Source organism: Lytechinus variegatus, chromosome 6, assembly GCF_018143015.1.
Source record: "Lytechinus variegatus isolate NC3 chromosome 6, Lvar_3.0, whole genome shotgun sequence".
Classification (NCBI taxonomy): domain Eukaryota; kingdom Metazoa; phylum Echinodermata; class Echinoidea; order Temnopleuroida; family Toxopneustidae; genus Lytechinus; species Lytechinus variegatus.
The window spans coordinates 42,326,310-42,345,433 of NC_054745.1; the positions used below are offsets into that span (position 1 = coordinate 42,326,310).

Genomic DNA, 19,124 nt, shown 5'->3' on the forward strand with positions numbered 1-19,124 from the left:
ACAGTTTTTCAGCCTGGTCCTGTTAACATAAAAATAACAATATATGCATAATAGATAAAAAAGTAACATTGGGCTCTGTAATGAATGAGTTCAATAACATTTAAAATTAGAATTATTATACAAAATTGTTCAAAGATAACATACACTACCAGTCACGATTCCTAGACTTACCACTATCTGCCTCAGCCAAAATCCATCCGAAACAGGCAATAGTGATTCAAAACAATGGTGACTGGTACTGTATTCATTTTTTTGTAATCGATGAAATGGGAAAACTATCCTGTATACAATACAATAACTGTGAAATATAATTATTGGCATAGTAAATACAAATAAAACAAAAGCTATGAAGAAAACTAAGAATCTATTCACCATTGAGCATTGTATACTAGACTTAACAATACAATTTTACAAAATAATGTTTTGCATGCCACTGTATTCCTTATATGAATATAAATTAAGTCATATATATTTTTTTCGTTTTTGTGTACATTTTCAGGGGCGGATCCAGCCTTCGCCAATAGGGGGGGCCCGGAATTTTTTTTCAGCCATATTTTCCCGATCGGCCACTCGAATATGATATTTGCCGGGATTTTTGGTTTCTTTAAAGGGGTAGTCCTATTAGTCACTTCTTAGCTTTATTCTTATGAATAAACATAAATATATAATACCGTAATCATTATTTATATAATGCGAGCGCGAAGCGCAAGCTATATTTTGGGGAATCTTATGTACTTTTTTTCTAAAAGTTTTGAACATTCTGGGCAATCCTGAAAAAAAAAGATGTGTATGCAAGTGAATAATTATTACGAACGTGAAGCGCGAGCAGAAATGAACTGATGGAAAAGGTACTGTTAAGGACTTGCTTGCAGTTAGCCATGAAGACGTTACATATTTTAAAAAATCAAATAATGCGAGCGCGAAGCGCGAGCTGAAATTTTTTGACATTTTTACCTATAAGGAATGGAAATTCTAAGCACTTTTTGTAACTTAACAGAATAGGTATATAACTAAACGATTGGTGCGAGCGCGAAGCGTGAGCAAAAAATTTCGTGATTTAGACCTACTGAACGAGACACTCTATTCAAGTTTTGTAAATCATGAAAAGGATGAGGAAGTGGGGATCTTCCTTACATTAATAATGCGAGCGCAGAGCGCGAGCGGAAAATTTTTATATACGTTTTGAGCTGATCGAAAACGTATTTGTTATGGACTGCTTGAACTTAGCCATGAAGACGTTACATAATTTTATTTCAACATTCAAATATTGCGAGCGCGAAGCGCGAGCTGAAAATTTTTGACATTTCTACCTGAATAATGGAATTTTAAGCACTTTTGTAATCGTGGAAAGGATAAGACAAAAACTGAAAATTATTAAAGCGAGCGCGAAGCGCGAGCGGAAAAATTCTGGACACTCTATTCATGTTTTGTAAATCATGAAAAGGTTAAGCTATTGGAAATTTTCATACATTAATAATGCGAGCACAAAGCGCGAGCAGACAATTTTTTATATTGTTATCTGAAACTGGATAATAGACCAGTTCGTAGTTACGTCATGGGCAATTTTGGTCAAATGACCTTTCATTTCTTTCATCATGATAGGCAGATTTCAAAGCAAGATATTACGTAAGCTTGCCTTACATAGCAGGATGAAGAAATTGAATAGACCAGGTGACTAGAATAGCACACCAATGAACACTTAATGAAGGTGTTTGTTGCATTCCTACTTTGAATGCATATCTTAGCATGTTGCACAATATACTTGACAAACTGTGAAATACCAGTCGTTCGTGGAAGCATTGTTGTTTTTTGTGGATGTAAATGAAAACGACAATTCAAAAGAATATATGAATAATCAAGATATCAAAGTTGGTGCTTATCTCATTAGATTTTAAAGCACCATGTCACTTAAATACAAATGACCTTCTGATCATGCGTAGAATCTTTTGATCATGCACAGAAAGGAACTACGAAATGGCTTATTATTTAAATGGGAACAAGCTGCGTGTCTGAATAAACGTGTGTTTGAGATATCGACCTAGAATTTGGGTATTCTAAATACCTTTTTTTATCATGAAAATCAATAAAGCGAGCGCAAAGCGCGAGCTAAAAATATATGATATTCAGATCTGAAAAGGGGTCACTTTAAGCTCTGTATTGCAAGCACTTTGTGGAAAAATTGTGAGGTGAAAAAGGATCACAGTTAAAACAGAGCTGATACTTTCAATTACTTTGAGTGTTGACATAGGACCGGGATATTAAAGGACATTATGTCATCATAAGAAAATGATGACTATCTTCCTATTTCTCTTCCTAAGCATGAGAGCGCAAATATATGGCATGAAAACTGGACATTTAAAGCACTTTATGCATAAGATGCATGAGTTTAAAATTTTTCAATGCGAGCGCAAATCGCGAGCAGAAATTTATGATTAATTGTCATCAAATGGTGATTTTAAGTAGTTTGTTTTAGAATTAATATTGAGATATACATAACTCACTAATCAAAATGCGAGCGTGCGACGCTAGCTGATACGTTTTGACAATCTGACCTAAATAGGGATACTTTTGAGAACTTCATGGAATACAGGAAAATAATAGGTACCTGACAAATCAAATTTTGCGAGCGCGCAAGCAGAAATTGTTAATGTTCAGACCATAAAACAGAAATTTTTACACTTTTAAATAATCAATTTGTAAATAAAACAAAATAATGAAAGTTCAATTTCCCAGCTGAAATATGTTTTGTATTTTGACTTCAGAATTTGATATTTTAAGGTCCATATTGAGCAAGATATCACCTAAAAGGCAATGCGAGCGCAAAGCGCGAGCGAAAATTTTATATCCCGACATGAAAGATTAAAAAAATTAATTTCCAAGTCTTCCCCTTATCTTATTTTATTCACTCATCTTCCTCCTCTTATGCTTGCCTTCCCTTTTTTCTCCCGTCTTTTCCCTTTTTCTTTTTTCCTTTCTTTTCCCCTTTTTTTCTTTTTTTTTGCTCCGCCAATAGGGGGGGCCCGGTCGGGCCCCTCGGCCCCCCCCTGGATCCGCCTATGCATTTTATGGACGATATTAGCTCTGTAGGGAATCTCCTTAATAAGTATGTCATTATAATGGTAATGTTATGCCGAACGAAACATATATATGTTTCACTTGTGATATATAGGATTTACCCGAGTACTGCCCCTTTTAAATTACCAATTTTATAAAATATAAACCTTTACCCTTCTTTGTTACCTGTTTTAGTTAAACAGTACTCATTAGGCCTATATAAGTGCTTCCTTTTAATTCGTATTACAAACATGACAAAGGTAGACATTTATTGTACCTAATACTTTGCAATGTTTGGCACGTCATATATTATACCATACCATTTCTCTTAGAAGCAATAGAAATAAAGACTGATTGGTATAAACTTAAAGTCAAATACGACAACAAGAGCAACATTTCAACCCGGCCCATAACAATGAAGTTCATTTGGTACTAATAATTTCATCATCCTCGCACCATTCATCTCTTTATCCATTTCACGGCCCCCATATAGATAGTTTTTGAAGGCATCATCGGTGAAGACACATCGGACATAGCTATTGATGATGTGATCGTATCTGAGAATACGTGTCAAGAACAAGGTATGTATTCCTTCACAATCAACTGCTGATAGGCAAGATAAGGGTGAATCTCATGATAATGAACAGCTATTCATGTATAACTAACTGGTGAAGTGGTTGAACCGTTGAACTGGTTTTTATCAGGGGTGATCGCTCGAGAGGCTGCAGAGCGCGAGTGATGTTCCATGGAATGGGTTCCGCTAGCTGCTGATGAGCACAGTGGGGGTCTGGGCTAGCTAGCTCAGAGCCGGGGAACTCCCAATTCCCTGGTAGGAGCATGGACGTAGTCGGGACAATGGTAGAAGCTAGCGCATCTCTTCAAGACACACACACACATGAGCGCCCAATCCATTATTTATAATAGCTGGTTGTTTTGGAATTGGATCTACACTGGTACGCTGAGCTTAAATTCATTGCTTGTCCTGTCTCCATTAGGATAAGCTAGGCCAGTTCCTCTCCAGCAATGTGTTATATCAACCATTTAAAAAAAGTATTTTTTAATCAACTTGACTTTATAAAAAATGTGTTTTCTAAACTTGTTTTCAAATCTGTTTTGTTTAAGTATTTTTGATGAATCTTTATAAACTTTCTGTTTATATAAGTCAACATATACTGTGCAGACAGTGAATATTGTTTTTCAAAGTGTATAAAGAATGTCCTGGTCTCTTTATTTTAGGGTTTAATAATGTAGTGATAAGAGTAATATATAGGAATAAATAAAATGCTAATTATTGTAATTTCAATATTGATCATATTAATTTAATTTATTTTCCTTAAAAAATCAATTAAAACAAATTCATTACAAAATTTAGAAATTAATATCTGGAGGACCCCAAGAAAAGTGAGGATGGGACCCTCTACAAGATAATCAAAGAGATTTTGAAATATCTATTATATAAACAACAACAATAGAGGGCAAAGAAGGATAGTGAATTTGTAATATATGAAATTATGATAAATTAATGATGTAGATGTGTTCTGGCTCAGTGGATACGTCTTCGGACTTTTAACCACAAGGTCCGGGGTTAATCCCACCGCAGCCACTTTTTGCCACTCTCGACCCAGGTGTAGTAAATGGGTACCCGGTAGGAAGGAATTCCTTGAATGCTCGATGTGCCCGATCAGGGTAGCCGTGTTTAAGCCGGGGAAATAGCATGCAGCATTTAAAACATTTGTATTAAGCGATATATAAATGTTGCATATTATTATTATTATCAATGGTGATCATAATGAGGATACTAATTAATCATAATGTCATTTGTCTTTCTCAGGTGACTGTACATTTGAGAGTGATATGTGTACATGGACCAATGAAGATGATACTGATGATTTTGACTGGATTAGACAACAAGGAGATACATCATTAGGGCCAACCTTTGATCATACACTCGGCAGTGCTGCAGGTATGAATTGACAATTTGTCTATCTCTAACTCATCCACTCATCACATGGTCTACCTTAAAGATAAATGAAAGTAGTTGCAGTAAACACTGATTTCATGAGAAAGTCTGTAAAACTAGGCTTAATTGTCACTATATCATCGAGGATCTAGATATGGGACAGTTACGTAAACTGAACTTTGCAAAATCTTGAAATCTACACTGAAAATGTCCATTCTGAAGATCACAGATAAGCGTACGTGTGACAGTGTATTATTACTGCTGTGAATGTCGGCCTGACGCTTGACCCAAGTCCAGTCATTTAATTGGATTCTGTACAAACTCATTTTGAGATCATTACCACAACTGGCTTTTATCTTTAATACTTCATAGTCTAATGCCATTTTTATCATTCAACATTTGGTCTAGCAACTATTTGGTCCAATCATCACTTTGTCTTATCACTAGTTCGTCTATGACCATTTTGTCTTATATCCATTTTATTTTCATTCATTTCACCGTATTAACACTTAGTCCAATTAGACCAAATGGGATGTGGACAAAATGGCTATTGGACCAACTGGTTACTAGACGAAATGATGAATGGACAAAATGACATTTAGAGTTGTGGATAGTGGACGAACTGATGGTGGATCAAATAATAGTCGACGAGTTAGTAATTGAACTAATTTGGCATTAGACCAATTGAACATAAACCGTACTTAGGTATGTGGGTGTGGAAGAGGGTGATATTGGAAGTAATTGTGTAAGTGTGTGTGTGTGATGACAGTGGATGTGTTGCATATTACCCAAGATCACCCAAAAGACAATGCTGCTGGTAGGACTGTGGTTGCAAGAGAAAGGACGTATGAGGATGAATGAGGGTGTGGGGGAGGGTGGTCTTTGCAATAATGTGTGGGTGTGGGTGTGAGGAGTGGGTGGGTGAGGTACAACCCGACGCAAGGCTTACACTAAAGTAATTCAGCTGAGATATACATATAGGAATTGATTGGGAGAGAGAGAAAGAGAGAGATAGAGTGTGAGTGTGGATAAATGAGGGTGTGGGAGAGGGTGTATCAATAACGATAAGAGGCTGTGGAGAGAAATAGAGTTTGAGAGAGTAAGAGAGGAAGATAACGAGAAAAAAGAAAGAGAAAGAGAGGGAGAGAGAGAAGAGAGAAGAGTAGAAAAAAGTATATATCAGTTAAAAACTACATGAAATCAAATCTCACATTCTTCTCTTCATCCTAATATCCTAAACTTCACAATTAACCACCAGGTCACTATATCTTCATGAATGCTGACGGACAATCCCCTGGCAAGACTACACGATTATCATCTAACATGTACCCAAGACACCTTGGAACACGACGTTGCATTACTTTCTGGTACTTCCTGGAAGGGGTCAATGTTGGGTCACTTCTGGTCACTCAGATGACCAATGAAGATGGAGATATTGACCGCTGGTTGGTTGGTAGTACCCAAGGATCGCAGTGGAATTATGGTCAAGTGGCTGTTTCTCAGGACAAGGATTACTGGGTAGGTATCATTAGTCCATCATCTGGCACCCTTATAAGGCCCTTATAACTTAAGGTGCTGCTTTTCTAACTTGAACGTAAGGGTATTCAAGTATCACTGATCGTCCTGCATGAGTTTTAGGTCAAATGATTAATGTCAACGTCATTTAGTGTCCTTGAAATTATTATGAAGGGTGTCTTTTGTAAATTGTTCATCTTAGTTGTTTTCAAAGTCAGTTTCAAAGTGCTATATTGAATTGTGTAATGCAGAGGCATTCCAATTTTTTGAAAATAAGAAGTTATTTGATATTAAATGGAACTCTGGATTCAATATAAACAGTGGTTGACATCTTTGACTGCAGGGAATTAAACAATTCTTACCATAACATGAAATTTTTCTTGAATTTAATGTTTTTAACTGAATAAAATCAACATGATCAATGCCATTAAAAATTTTGTTTCAAGAATATAAACATACATACAATTTTATGTTATAATGTTTACCAGTTCTTGACATTCATTTCCATGATTTATATAAAATGTAAAATATACCCTTAATATTCCTTTTTTTTTTAATATGCTCGATATATGATCTTCCAAGCCAATGGATAAAAGTAGGATAGACTAGAAGTTCTTTTTTTTGGTTTGTTCCTTAGGTGATATTTGAAGGCAAGGTAGGATCCTCTTCCGTTGGGAGTCTTGCAGTGGATGACATCGCTATTAGAGATAATGGATGCCGAGGTTTGTGAGATATTATTCTTGCTGTTTGTCCTTTCCAAGTGCATACACAAAATCATATCAATATCAAAGGATCAAAATATTATTGTCCTGGTATAATTAATTCTGTTTGATGCTATAAATCTTATCAATTCATTTGCTTGTTTCACTCAACTTATAGAGGTTTAGTGTCTTCCTTAGAAGCTTTTGCAGTCATATTGAAAACTTCTATACAGTTTACTAGAAATATAAAAACTAAGTAGACTATGTCTACTACTACGAGTACGTCTGATTGATTGAGGATTGTTGCCAATTTGAGGAGCAGAAAAGATTAATTTATCACCTGACACCTGTTTACTTCTGTGTAATAACTGGCCTTCTGTTAATTATCAAACATGATTTAACTTTAGAATAATATAATCCATAGAATTCAATTGTTTTACCCTGAAATCATATTTGGTAGTACAAACAGTTACGTAGGTTGAGAAGGGAAATTATTATGAATGTATTTATATTAATGTCTTTTATATCTTTTCTATTTGAATTGATGTCACAGTGATACCACATGGTGCAGAGGTGGGTCCGCCGCTACCCTCCACTGTGGCCCCGCCCACCACTGCGCCCCCAATCACCATCCCGGCTGGTCCAGCTAATTGTGACTTTGAGGCAGGGATGTGCGCTTACACACATGACAGTAATGGAGACTTTGAGTGGAGCAGGAGGAGGGGGGTTACTGACACCCCAGATACCGGTCCTGATACCGACCACACACACCAAGGTGCAATAGGTAAGGATTGTCTATATTAGGGGTATATAGGGAGATTGGAATGATTGTTTGTACCCATGGCAGGAAGGAAATTTTAGTGGACTAGGAAGTGAGGGCAGTCTGACACCCCAGACATCAGTCCTTAATAACCGGTCCTGACACCAGTCCTTGATACTGATCCTGACACCAGTCTTTTATACCGGTCCTGACACCAGGCCAATTACAGACCACACCCATCCAGGTGTCGTATGTGATGATTGTCTCTATAAAAGGGGGGATGCACCAATGGTAGTAAAGGACATAGCGGACTGCGGAGATGGGAGTAGCCTGACACTCCAAATACCAATCCTTGTGCCATTCTAGATACTAATCTCATCTATCATGTGCCATTGTTATGGAGGGGAGGGAGGGGGATTTTTTGTGAAAACATTTCACCATTTTGAATAAGGGATATGTAAGTCAACAGAAGAGAAACAATAAACCAAGTTTAGAGGTAGGTCTTAATTTATCCAATCTCACAAGACAAAAAAAAACACAAACAGGAAAATTTGGGGTTAGAGCCTACTATGATGTATCCTGTGATATGATTTATCTTATAGGTGATGATTGATTCTATCGTCTATTCTCTTGCTTGAATTCAATGACCCCTGAAGCCCGTCCCACACTATGTGATCCAGTGCAACGCAATTTTTCAAGAAATTGCATTTGAATTTAATATGAAAGTTCCAAGAAGTAAAATTTTTTCATTGAAAGTTTGGCGTAGTGTAAGGCAATGAAAATCATATTTTTACTTCGCGGCAAGCCCTATAGTCGGAGTAAAGTCCACATCGGCTTCAAGTCACAACCGATGCTGATGTCATTACAAGTTGGAATTGAATATATTTTCATTCATTCAGGGAGGCTCAAACTAGACTGAATTTTGATTTCAGTAGTCCTGCCAGTATTTCAAACTCTGATCCATAATATTTTATTAGTGTGAACATCCATATCAAATGTTATCACAATTCATTTAAAATTTTGGGTCGCAACGAATCGCAGTCTGAGACGGGCTTAATGCTATGATATTGTTACATTATATATTGACGTGGCCATATTATTAGCAACTTGTATACTCTGCTGGAGTTAAAGAGAGGCTTTAATCGACTGGTTTGATGATGAATACATGTACTATTGATTTTATTTCTCTATGACTTCATGTTTATCATATATGCAGTTAATGCTGGTTGGTACATGTATACTGAGAGTGACTTCCGAACCAATGGTGATACGGCTCGACTGATCAGTGATGAGTTCACTGCTGTTAATGATTCATGCTTTACATTTTGGTATCATATGTATGGGAGTGATATTGGGACACTCAATGTGAGGACATCAGATAATAGATTTACCTGGACCAGGACTGGATCACAGGGAAATAAATGGCTGCCTGTTAAGATGAATATCGACACCACTATACAGCCTATAACGGTAAGCCTATAACACAGTCATTCTCAATTACTTTTGTTGAAGCTCTAAATTCTTGTTGGCAGTCTGGATTGCTATCCAACAAGCGAACAAATATTGTGATGGAGGGCAGAATGCAGAGCCCCCTGAATTCGCTGTTTGAAGCATTCTAAATTGTTAAGAGGGCTTCTAAGTCAACAGAAGATATAAAAAGCCATCATAAGACCATCTACACAATTTATTTAAAAAATGATTACTGGCTTGCTGAAATGAATGTTTGTTATTCTGTTTCTGTATCTTTTTCTTCATGAGGTTTTTTTAAAAAAATGCCAACCAATAATAAGAAATCAATAAGCATTCAAATTTCAAATATAACCATGTTTTTGCTTTCCCTTCGTAATGAAATAATCAATCCTCAAGTAGATCAAACTTATTTTCTCATGTTCTCCTTTTCTATACCGACTCCCACGTGCCACTCTGCAAGGCTCGATGTGCCACAAGTGGCGCGCACCACCATTTTAGAATCCCTGCTATAATAATAATAATACCAACATGCTTATATAGCGCATATCACTGCCAAATGCGTCCCTATGCGCTTCATTGGATATTATTACCCTGGCTTTAGCCCGCAGCCTTTTACAGCGCGGTGGCATTTCAAGGAATAAATTCCTGCCAGGTACCCACTTACCTCACCTGGGTCGAGTGCAGCACAACGTGGACAAATTTCTTGCTGAAGGAAATTACGCCATGGCTGGGATTCGAACCCACGACCCTCTGTTTCAAAGTCCGAAGACTAATCCACTGGGCCACAATGCTCCACACTATAACAGTAGACCAAATATACTTGTGACCAGCCACCCCAACCATGAACATGCCACTAGGAAAGGTTATCTGTAATTAGTCAAAATGACAATTTGGTATTTAAAAATAAAAATGAGAAAATTTTTCTCATCTCAAGGTGTCATTCTCTTCATACTGCTTGAAGTTAGAAAGTTTAATTGAATGAAGGACGAGATACAAGAGTTTCTTTCACACCAATGGTTTCTGAACAGCTTGGAAGTGCCAAGATTGTGCAGTATACATATCTCATAATTGAGTGAACTCAAAACTTCACCCTAAATCCCCCCTCAACATTTTCTGCGACCATTTCGCTGCTTGAAATTTTTCTACTGTACTGACTTTTTACTTTTATGTCTTGCACATTTTTTTAGACCAAATTTTCTTTGCCTGTTATGCCATTCGAAAATTACGCAACATTACATAAGTGCTTGTCAGACCCAAAATTGCTACAAGACGGTCTCTTGTGTACACAGTCAATGTAGATTTAATTTTTTCATCCTGAAATTAATTGATTTTGGCATAATTATGTTAAAAAAGTTTGTGCTGCAAATTTGGCCCCAAAAAAAGGAAGACAAAAGGTAAAAAAACATTAAAATACATAAGAAATTAATTTTCAAACCAGGATATTTTTTATTTGTAATAATAATAATAATGGTCTTTATTGATACATACAAAAACATTCATTGCAGCCAAAGGCTGAATTGGAAATGCTAGTACAAGGGGAAAAAAAGACATAAAAATTGACAAAAAACGCACATACAAACTAGCTATAAATTGTATATGGATGAAAAATTACATATGAAACAGCCAAATGATACACAGTAAAGAGTGAACCCCATTTGACCCTGCAAAGGTAATAAGAAAAAAATGAGTGGCGATATGGAATAAGGTTGATAAAAAATCAACAACATGTGTGGAACAGAAACAGTAAGGACAATAGGGGAAATAAATTTGTAAAATTTGAAATAATCACTGAGTAGCATTATGGATTATTAAATTATAAAGAGAACGATATATATCGGTGTAAATGAACAAAAAGGTGGTTAACACAGCAATTGTAAGCAATGGTGCAAAAAATTGTTACACCAAAAATTAGCATTCTATGAGCTTTATAGTGAATTAGTGCAAAACGTATGAGTTACGCACAGATTAGCATAATTCTTATTTTAAAAATTTGATGATTTCTGAAAAAAATTAAACATACAGCCTTTTAGATTACATACTACAATATTTTCATGCCAATTTTAACGGTGTTTGCATGATCGGCAGTTGAGATCACAAAGGGGGGGGGGGGGTTGATTCAGTGACTGCCAGAGATGTTCCACTTGTCAAATTGTCTCAACCAGTTGTTCTTCTTGTTCTTTCTTTTTTCTGTGTCTTATACCTTAATACTGATCAGTTGACCCCCTGAAATTGAAGTGAATGATTGCTATTACAATTCCTGTATGAAATATTTCTAAGGTGATAATGGCTACTGATAAAAAAACCCTTGAAATTAAAATCTTTGTACTATAAAGTAAATTCTGTTTTAGATGTCAATATTGACATAACAACAATCTGTATGATATTTGCTCAAAAAGTCACAGTGATTACATACAGGACAGCTTCTGTTGTGATATATAAATACAAATTGAATAGACTGTTTTATCAACCTTTGTAACTCCGTGTAGATGAGTGAAGAATGACAACTGAAAATGTATTTGTTCTTCATTAAAATTATGCTCAGGTTTATTTCTATTTCTCGTCTATTCCTATTGTTTATAAGTAAATTGTACTTTCTTGGAGTACAAATGACCACTGACAGGTTGACTTGTGCGCAATATAATAAGCCACTATGATATGCATGTACGGCTTCTTTATTATATCAAATGAGACGATGCAATTAATTTTACTTAGTTTACTTCAGAATCTTATTAGCAAAGACTAAAAGAATGCATTTTGCATGGATTGTCCAAACCTCCTAATAATATAATTTGAGGTGATAGATCATTTTACACTCTTTTAGTGAACAAGACATTAAACGTAAAGAGAACTTCTGGTTATGAGATCAGTTGTTGAGGAAACAGTGTCAGTATGTTTTTGAATATGTTGGTTTTTATGCACCTTAGAAACACCTATATGATCCCCTATATGATTTCACTCTGAGTGTCATTCACATAGAACTGTTGAGTATTTTGCTTGGATAATTTGACTCTATATAATATCAAGACCATTTAATTTACAGCATTGAGTACCCCTTTAAATCAAAATGTTTTTATTTTATACTATAGTACCCCTGTCACTGCTGAAAAGAACACACTTTTTAGCAATTTATTCAGTGTGGAACACAGCAGGAACTCATTGTCACTTAAAAAAAAATGCTCAAATTGAAATATTGTGAGCTTTTTAAAATTATCTCTACATTGTTGAACAATACTGTTCACTTTATGAACTGCACATTACTTTTAAACACTTTAACCCTATCTGGGCCGGGGTATTTTGGGAGTTCATATGGCCGGGGGGGGGCCTCCCAGGCCCCCCTTAAGATCTCGGCCGTCGACCGCGCGATAGTGCCGAAAATTGGCACGCACGTTGCCTGGGACATATTCTACAAGATTGTATAGTTATTTTTTTCATGCGAATTGCTATTAACTGATTATGCTAATTTATGCGTAATTAGTATGCGAAATCATTCTTTTTCCTCTAACTCCCTAAATAAAGCTCCAAATGTACTAATTTTTGGTATAGAAACTCTTTGTGGTGTTCTTAGCAAGTGTACATGAAAAGAATTGCGATATTAAATCATTTTCTTATGTATCATATTGTTTTTTGCAATTTCTTATGTATTTCCTTGTTTTTTGACCTTTTGTTTTCAATGTTTTTTCAATGAAATTTGTTGGGGACTCTTCTGTGATCATAAAAAGCATAAAATAAATACATTTAGACCAGCAAAACTAAAAATAATCATGCATTTATGAATTTTGGTTGAAAACACAATTTGCATTGACTTTGTACACGAAATCACGTTTTTGAGCAATTTTTGGTCTGACATGCACTCACATAATGTGGCGTAATTTCAGAACCACGTATCTGGGTGACGCAAAATTGGTCTCAAAAGTTGCGCAAGACTTGAAAGTAAAAAGTCAGCGAGCGGCGCGGTCAAAACATTTTGCGCGGTGAAAATATCGCGTGATTCGTTGAGGGGGGGGGCCTCCGAGGCCCCCCCGGCCTAGATAGGGTTAATCAAGTGTTAAAAAAAACAATAAGGATTTTCTTTTATGTTTAATCTTCAATAAATAGTGAACAGTGTTGTGTAAAATTTAAACGAGGTTTTGGGGTTAATCATTGAAATAAGTTGAAATATTTCATTGCTATCGTATAAATGATCTCTACACACTTATTCATTTGATACTTTAAAATTATTCTTTAATACGACTTACCTTTGCAGTTGATATTTGAAGGAGTAATGACAGGTGGAGTAAGGGGAGATATAGCTATTGATGATATACAAGTTGATGACAGGGCTTGTAATGCAGGTATGTTCCATGAAGATAATCATATGAAGTGTTAAAACCTAAAGTCTCTCAAGCATATCAATTATTAATGTTTGATATTTATGTAGGGGAAGGCGGGGTAAGTTGAGCATAGGGGCAAGTGGAGCCACCAGCCCCAGGCCAATAATGAATGAGTCAGACATTGTGGTAGTGTCATTTATTGATGTCCCATAGCATAACCCCTAACCACATTGTTTTCAACTTTGAAGTTCGGACTGGGGTAATTTGAGCAAAACAGCATGGGGCAAGTTGAGCCATGGTAATTCTTATGGTAATATATCTTAAAAAACAAACAAACCTTAAAAATCGATTGAAATGCAGGCTGAAAGGGGCAAATTTACATGACTGCTCTTTTCCTTTTAAAGGATGTTAGTATTTATAGAGAATTAGCAAGTGAAAAGACTTTAAACAAAAAATTGACATACTGGTTCTCCCCCATACATTTTGTACGTAGTTTTTGTGGCTCAACTTACCCCAGAAAGTGGCTCAAACTTACCCCACAGATGGGGCAAGTTGATCCATTTCACACTTTTTTTTCAAAGGTGATAATGACTTTCAGTGTGGGGGTAGAAAGATTAAAATAGGTTAAAATTATTTCAGAAGAATTCAATTTCAAGGCAAGGTACTTAGATATATTAGATTATTAATCATATCAATTCTAACATGCAAAAAGCAAAAACTGTCACAACTTACCATGCCTTCCCCTACTGATCCATCATTAAAGTTATTAATTATTTTTTTTTTCTTAAGGTTTCTTTCTTTTTTCATTTTTATCTATTTATTGTTTTTTTTTGCATTTTTTTTTGTTTATGTTTTTATATTCATGAATTATTAATAGATCTGTTTATTAAAAAAATCCAATCAGGGGGAAAAAATACCTTTTGTGAAGTCTTGTTTCATTAGAAATTAATTAACACACATATTCTACAAATAATACAATTAAAATGAATTTAAGTAGAGTAGAAAATACAAACCAAGAAGCAGATTTGTAAAATCATTTTTGTGTTTTTCTAGATATGAAGCATGACTATGAAAAAAAATCATTTTCGTTCTTGCAGAATACTTTTGTGATTTTGAGACTGGGCTTGATGGTTGTGGCTTTCTTCAGCATGAACTACATGATGATTTTGATTGGTCGGTTGGGTTTGGGGAAACACCTACTCGTCTAACTGGGCCATACATTGACCATACAACTGGCACAATGACAGGTAATTTCAGATTTTCTATGAATATGAAGGTCCATTAAAATGGTCGGTAATTAAAATGGAAACAAGATATTGTTTAATGTTAAATGCTTCAAGGTATAAATGGTGAATGACAGTTTCCCATTATTTAAATATTCTAATTTAATTTTCACAGAAGCCTTGTTTAACATTTTCATTCCTGCATAAGGCTATGATCTTAGATAAAAGGAAATTTCATGGACTGATAATGTTACCAACGGATATACGTGCTTGAAAGAGCCAAATTACTGCATGCAGATATTAAATAGACAAATAGAAATTATTAAATAGATTTTAAATAGACAAATTAAATATATATTAATTAGACAAATAGACTTCTTGAACATTTTTGGCCAGGCTTTCCATTCTGATATCCCACTTTAATAAAGATGCACTGACGTTATACAAATGAAGGTTCCTTCACTTGCCATTCATGAAAAAAAAAAATGTTTATTGCTAGTTTGAGGAACAGAATAAGATTAATTTTAAAATCATAAAGCTGTGGGTTTAGGCCCCCATCTCATGAAAAAATGGTTGCTATGATAGCAACTCTTGCTGGAATATCACCCTTCAGTGGAAGAGCCAATCAATTTGCACTGCTGTCATGCAAGTTGGCATAGCAACTTTTTATGGCATGGGGGCCATAATTAGAAAAAGGTCAGATATTCAATGAATTCTATTGTTTTGACAGGATACTATGCATTCATAGAAGCAGACAACCAGCAACCTGGCTCAAGGGCATGGCTAATTACTCATAAATACCCTGGAACGGGAGTACATTGTGTAAACTTCTACTATTACATGTATGGGGATAATATAGGCACACTCAGCTTGTTCTATATAAAGGCAAGTATGTTAAGGTGATGATGATAATGATGGCAGAGATTGTATTGTGATGGTGATGATGATGGTGATGATGATTGATGGTGATGATTGGTGATGATGATTGATGGTGATGATGATAATGGTGGTGGTGATTATGATGATGATGATGATGGCAGAGATTGTGATGTGATGATGATAATGACTGCCTCGAAGTTCGTCAGTTCCAGGTATGCTCTGATCGGGAAATTTACCCCGATCAGAAAATACCAGGTATTTTGGTAATGTGAAAGCAAACTATGTGTAATATCCCCAAAAGAAAATACCTGCTAAATAGTAGGTACTTGGCGAAATAACGAGAATTTTAGTGGGGATTTTTCCAAGGTCGCAGGTATTTTTGCGATGTGAAAGCAAATTACGGGAACTTTTAGCCCAGCTTGTCGTTGGGTGCAGCGCCGTGGGTGGCTGCTGGGCTAGTGATTTTGAATCTCGCGCCTTGCCTGCTTATCAGACCATACTGCGCATGCTCGTAACTTCAGGAACTTATCCTGAAGGGGTATGTTTCAGGGCGGTGTGAGAACAGGAATAATTAATGGGTATTTTTCAGCCTAAAAAAGTTCTTGTAATTTAACGGGGATTCTTGTGATCGAGGTGGTTTGAAACCACGTATTAAGTCTAGGTTATATTTCAGTTAACATTAAAGAATAGGCTAAGTTTGAAGTCTTAAATTGATGTAGACAAACATCTTGATAAAATTAAATTCAATAAGAGAAAATCTGCCTAGTGGACCTTTGACCTCATGAACCCTCAACCTTATTGACCCTCTCCTCATACTCATGATCCCCTCACATCTACTTCTTTCAAAATTAGCTTGTAAACTGCGATCTCTTGCCAGATTTTCTTAAACTTATTTCCAAAAGGTGCGTTAGACTTGAAAGGACAATGCCAATAAATAATAACATTGAATCTGCATCACGTTACAGCATAGGCATAAAGTACAAAGGAGAGGAGGGTCTAAATTGACTCCATAGCTCTCCTCCCCTGTTGCTTGTGGATGTAGTTAGTGCTAATCGTATTGCCCCTCACTTTTCTTTCTTACATCAACACAGGAGAATGGGGCATTCTCAATGACGCTCTTTTCAATGACAGGAGAGATTGGTAAGGTCTGGAATATTGCACGCGTTCCTATAGACCTGTCAGAAGACTTTCAGCTAGTCTTCTCGGCCAGTGTGGGTGATGGTAACCTAGGTGATATTGCTCTGGATGATATCGAACTGAAACAACAAGCCTGCCCTCATCCTGGTAAGCTTGTAGTTATATTTAATTTGATACATTTTAATTTAAATAAATGCTTTTCAACTCACTATATTTCATTGGAATTTGATACATTTCAATTCAATTTTATTTTTTGAATTCAATGTGATACATTTCATATCAATTTCATACTTATCAATGAAATTTAAAAAGTCAGAGTCATCTATTCTACCCTCGATCTTGCAAGTATCTATCCATCACTATCCCAATGAGTATACGGGAAATCCATTTCAAAAGAAACTGCACAATTCTGGTCAAAAGCAGCAGCATATTCAGGGCTCAATCTATTATGCAGTCAATCCCCTTGAATAGACATTCACAGAATTTCTTGTTTCACAAATTTCAGAGCAGGAAATCAGAGCTGATGATTTGATGAACGATAAGGATATAATTAGCACATTTTCTGGTAATATGATGTTTTGACATATTTGGTTTTGATTGAATACTGCATAGGTGATCTCATGAAGCTACACCATGGTGTGTTTGAATTGTTTTACAGGCAATATAGATTTTGAGGATGGCTTTGAATCTTGGACCAATGATCCTGACTTACTCCTGGGCCAAGGTAGTACTCCAACCTTCTCTACTGGACCAACAACAGATCATACACTTCGTACTTCTGAAGGTAAATTCTCTCAGTTGTATCCACTGGCATAGTGATGAAGGGGGGGGGGCTGTGGATGCCAAAAAATGTTAATAATAATAATATAGGGTATTTATATTGTGCACATATCTGCCTTGTTAGGTGCTCAAGGCGCTCCTATATTAACAGGTTAAGCTAGGCGTTCAGAGCGCACACAGCTTTTTAAGGAATTACTTCCTACCAGTACCCATTTACCTCACCTGGGTTGAGTGCTGCACATTGTGGATCAGTTTCTTGCTGAGGGAAATTACGCCATGGCTGGAATTTGAACCCACGACCCTTTGTTTCAAAGTCCCGAGAATAATCCACTGGGCCACAACACCCCACAATTAAAAACAAACAAATAAAAAATAAAGGAAAGGACAGGAAAAGAATGGAATGTCAGTTTTATGATTTTCTGAATATTATGTTAAAATCTATCACAAACTTGGGAGTTTTTGTATTAAAAATGTCAAAAATCTTGTTCGCATTCTCCACTCTCTCGCAGCATTTTCAAATGTTATCCTATGTCTGACCCGCTCAAAATTTTTGGCACATTACGCTACTATGTGTCACTCTAAAAGTCATGTGTGACCCCAAGCAATGTGCCATTTTTACTTACAAAACAAGCCACCTTTAGATAGAGAGTCTGAGACCACCACACATTATTTTTTTTTCTTAATCAGGAAGGAAGATTGTCTGGAAAGGCAGTTTGCTCCCCTAAACCCTTCCCTCCCCACTCCATACCATTTTGCCTTTCACCTCATATATTGTATTTTGTACATTTGCAGTTTGAAGGAGTAATATTCATCAGGATTTATGCATGCATCTGTTATGTAGTTTCCACGAAAGAATATTTATGCAATAATTTCTATAGAGTGTACTTGATATAATTTATTTCAGTTATTTTCTTTCAGTCTGTTTGATACCACATGTTTGGTAAAGCATGATGAAACATGCTTAGAACTAGTCCAACAATACATGTACATTAACTTCAAAGGGGCCAATTAGGTATTTATCTAGTCATCTTATTCTAAGACCTCATGGATCAATCTCCTTCAGAATTTGGTTTATATGTCTTTTTCAACATACTCTACCAAAATACATCAAAATACTGAAATTCAATCAATTTATTTGTGATGTCATCGCTTCAGTGCTCTATTACCTCTAGTTTAATGGAACATCCCCTTGCAGTCCAAAATCATTATTTTATTTTTGCATCATTATTTTGTTTAGCAGTTCTGATTCACCTCTTGATGATATCTTCCCACTCCAGGTACCTTCGCTTACGTTGAATCTACCAACACAGCTCCAGGAGATATAACTCGCTTGAG

At 35.9% G+C, this 19,124-nt stretch overlaps 1 protein-coding gene and 1 long non-coding RNA gene across 2 annotated transcripts in view; both read left to right on the forward strand.

Annotated features, from left to right (window-relative positions):
* Positions 1-17,016, forward strand: part of LOC121417854 (MAM and LDL-receptor class A domain-containing protein 1-like) — a 32,853-nt gene extending 15,837 nt beyond the window's left edge. The window contains exons 5-14 of the mRNA XM_041611587.1: positions 3,548-3,635; positions 4,886-5,017; positions 6,273-6,532; positions 7,167-7,251; positions 7,784-8,014; positions 9,207-9,460; positions 13,704-13,791; positions 14,868-15,017; positions 15,724-15,882; positions 16,964-17,016. Coding sequence (XP_041467521.1) covers positions 3,548-3,635; positions 4,886-5,017; positions 6,273-6,532; positions 7,167-7,251; positions 7,784-8,014; positions 9,207-9,460; positions 13,704-13,791; positions 14,868-15,017; positions 15,724-15,882; positions 16,964-17,016 — 1,500 coding nt within the window. The remainder of the gene's footprint in view (positions 1-3,547; positions 3,636-4,885; positions 5,018-6,272; positions 6,533-7,166; positions 7,252-7,783; positions 8,015-9,206; positions 9,461-13,703; positions 13,792-14,867; positions 15,018-15,723; positions 15,883-16,963) is intronic.
* Positions 17,017-17,131: 115 nt separating this feature from the next.
* Positions 17,132-19,122, forward strand: LOC121416750. The gene is made up of 3 exons (XR_005970247.1): positions 17,132-17,156; positions 17,668-17,793; positions 19,067-19,122. It is a non-coding gene; the product is annotated as an uncharacterized LOC121416750 (long non-coding RNA).
* Positions 19,123-19,124: the final 2 nt, after the last annotated feature.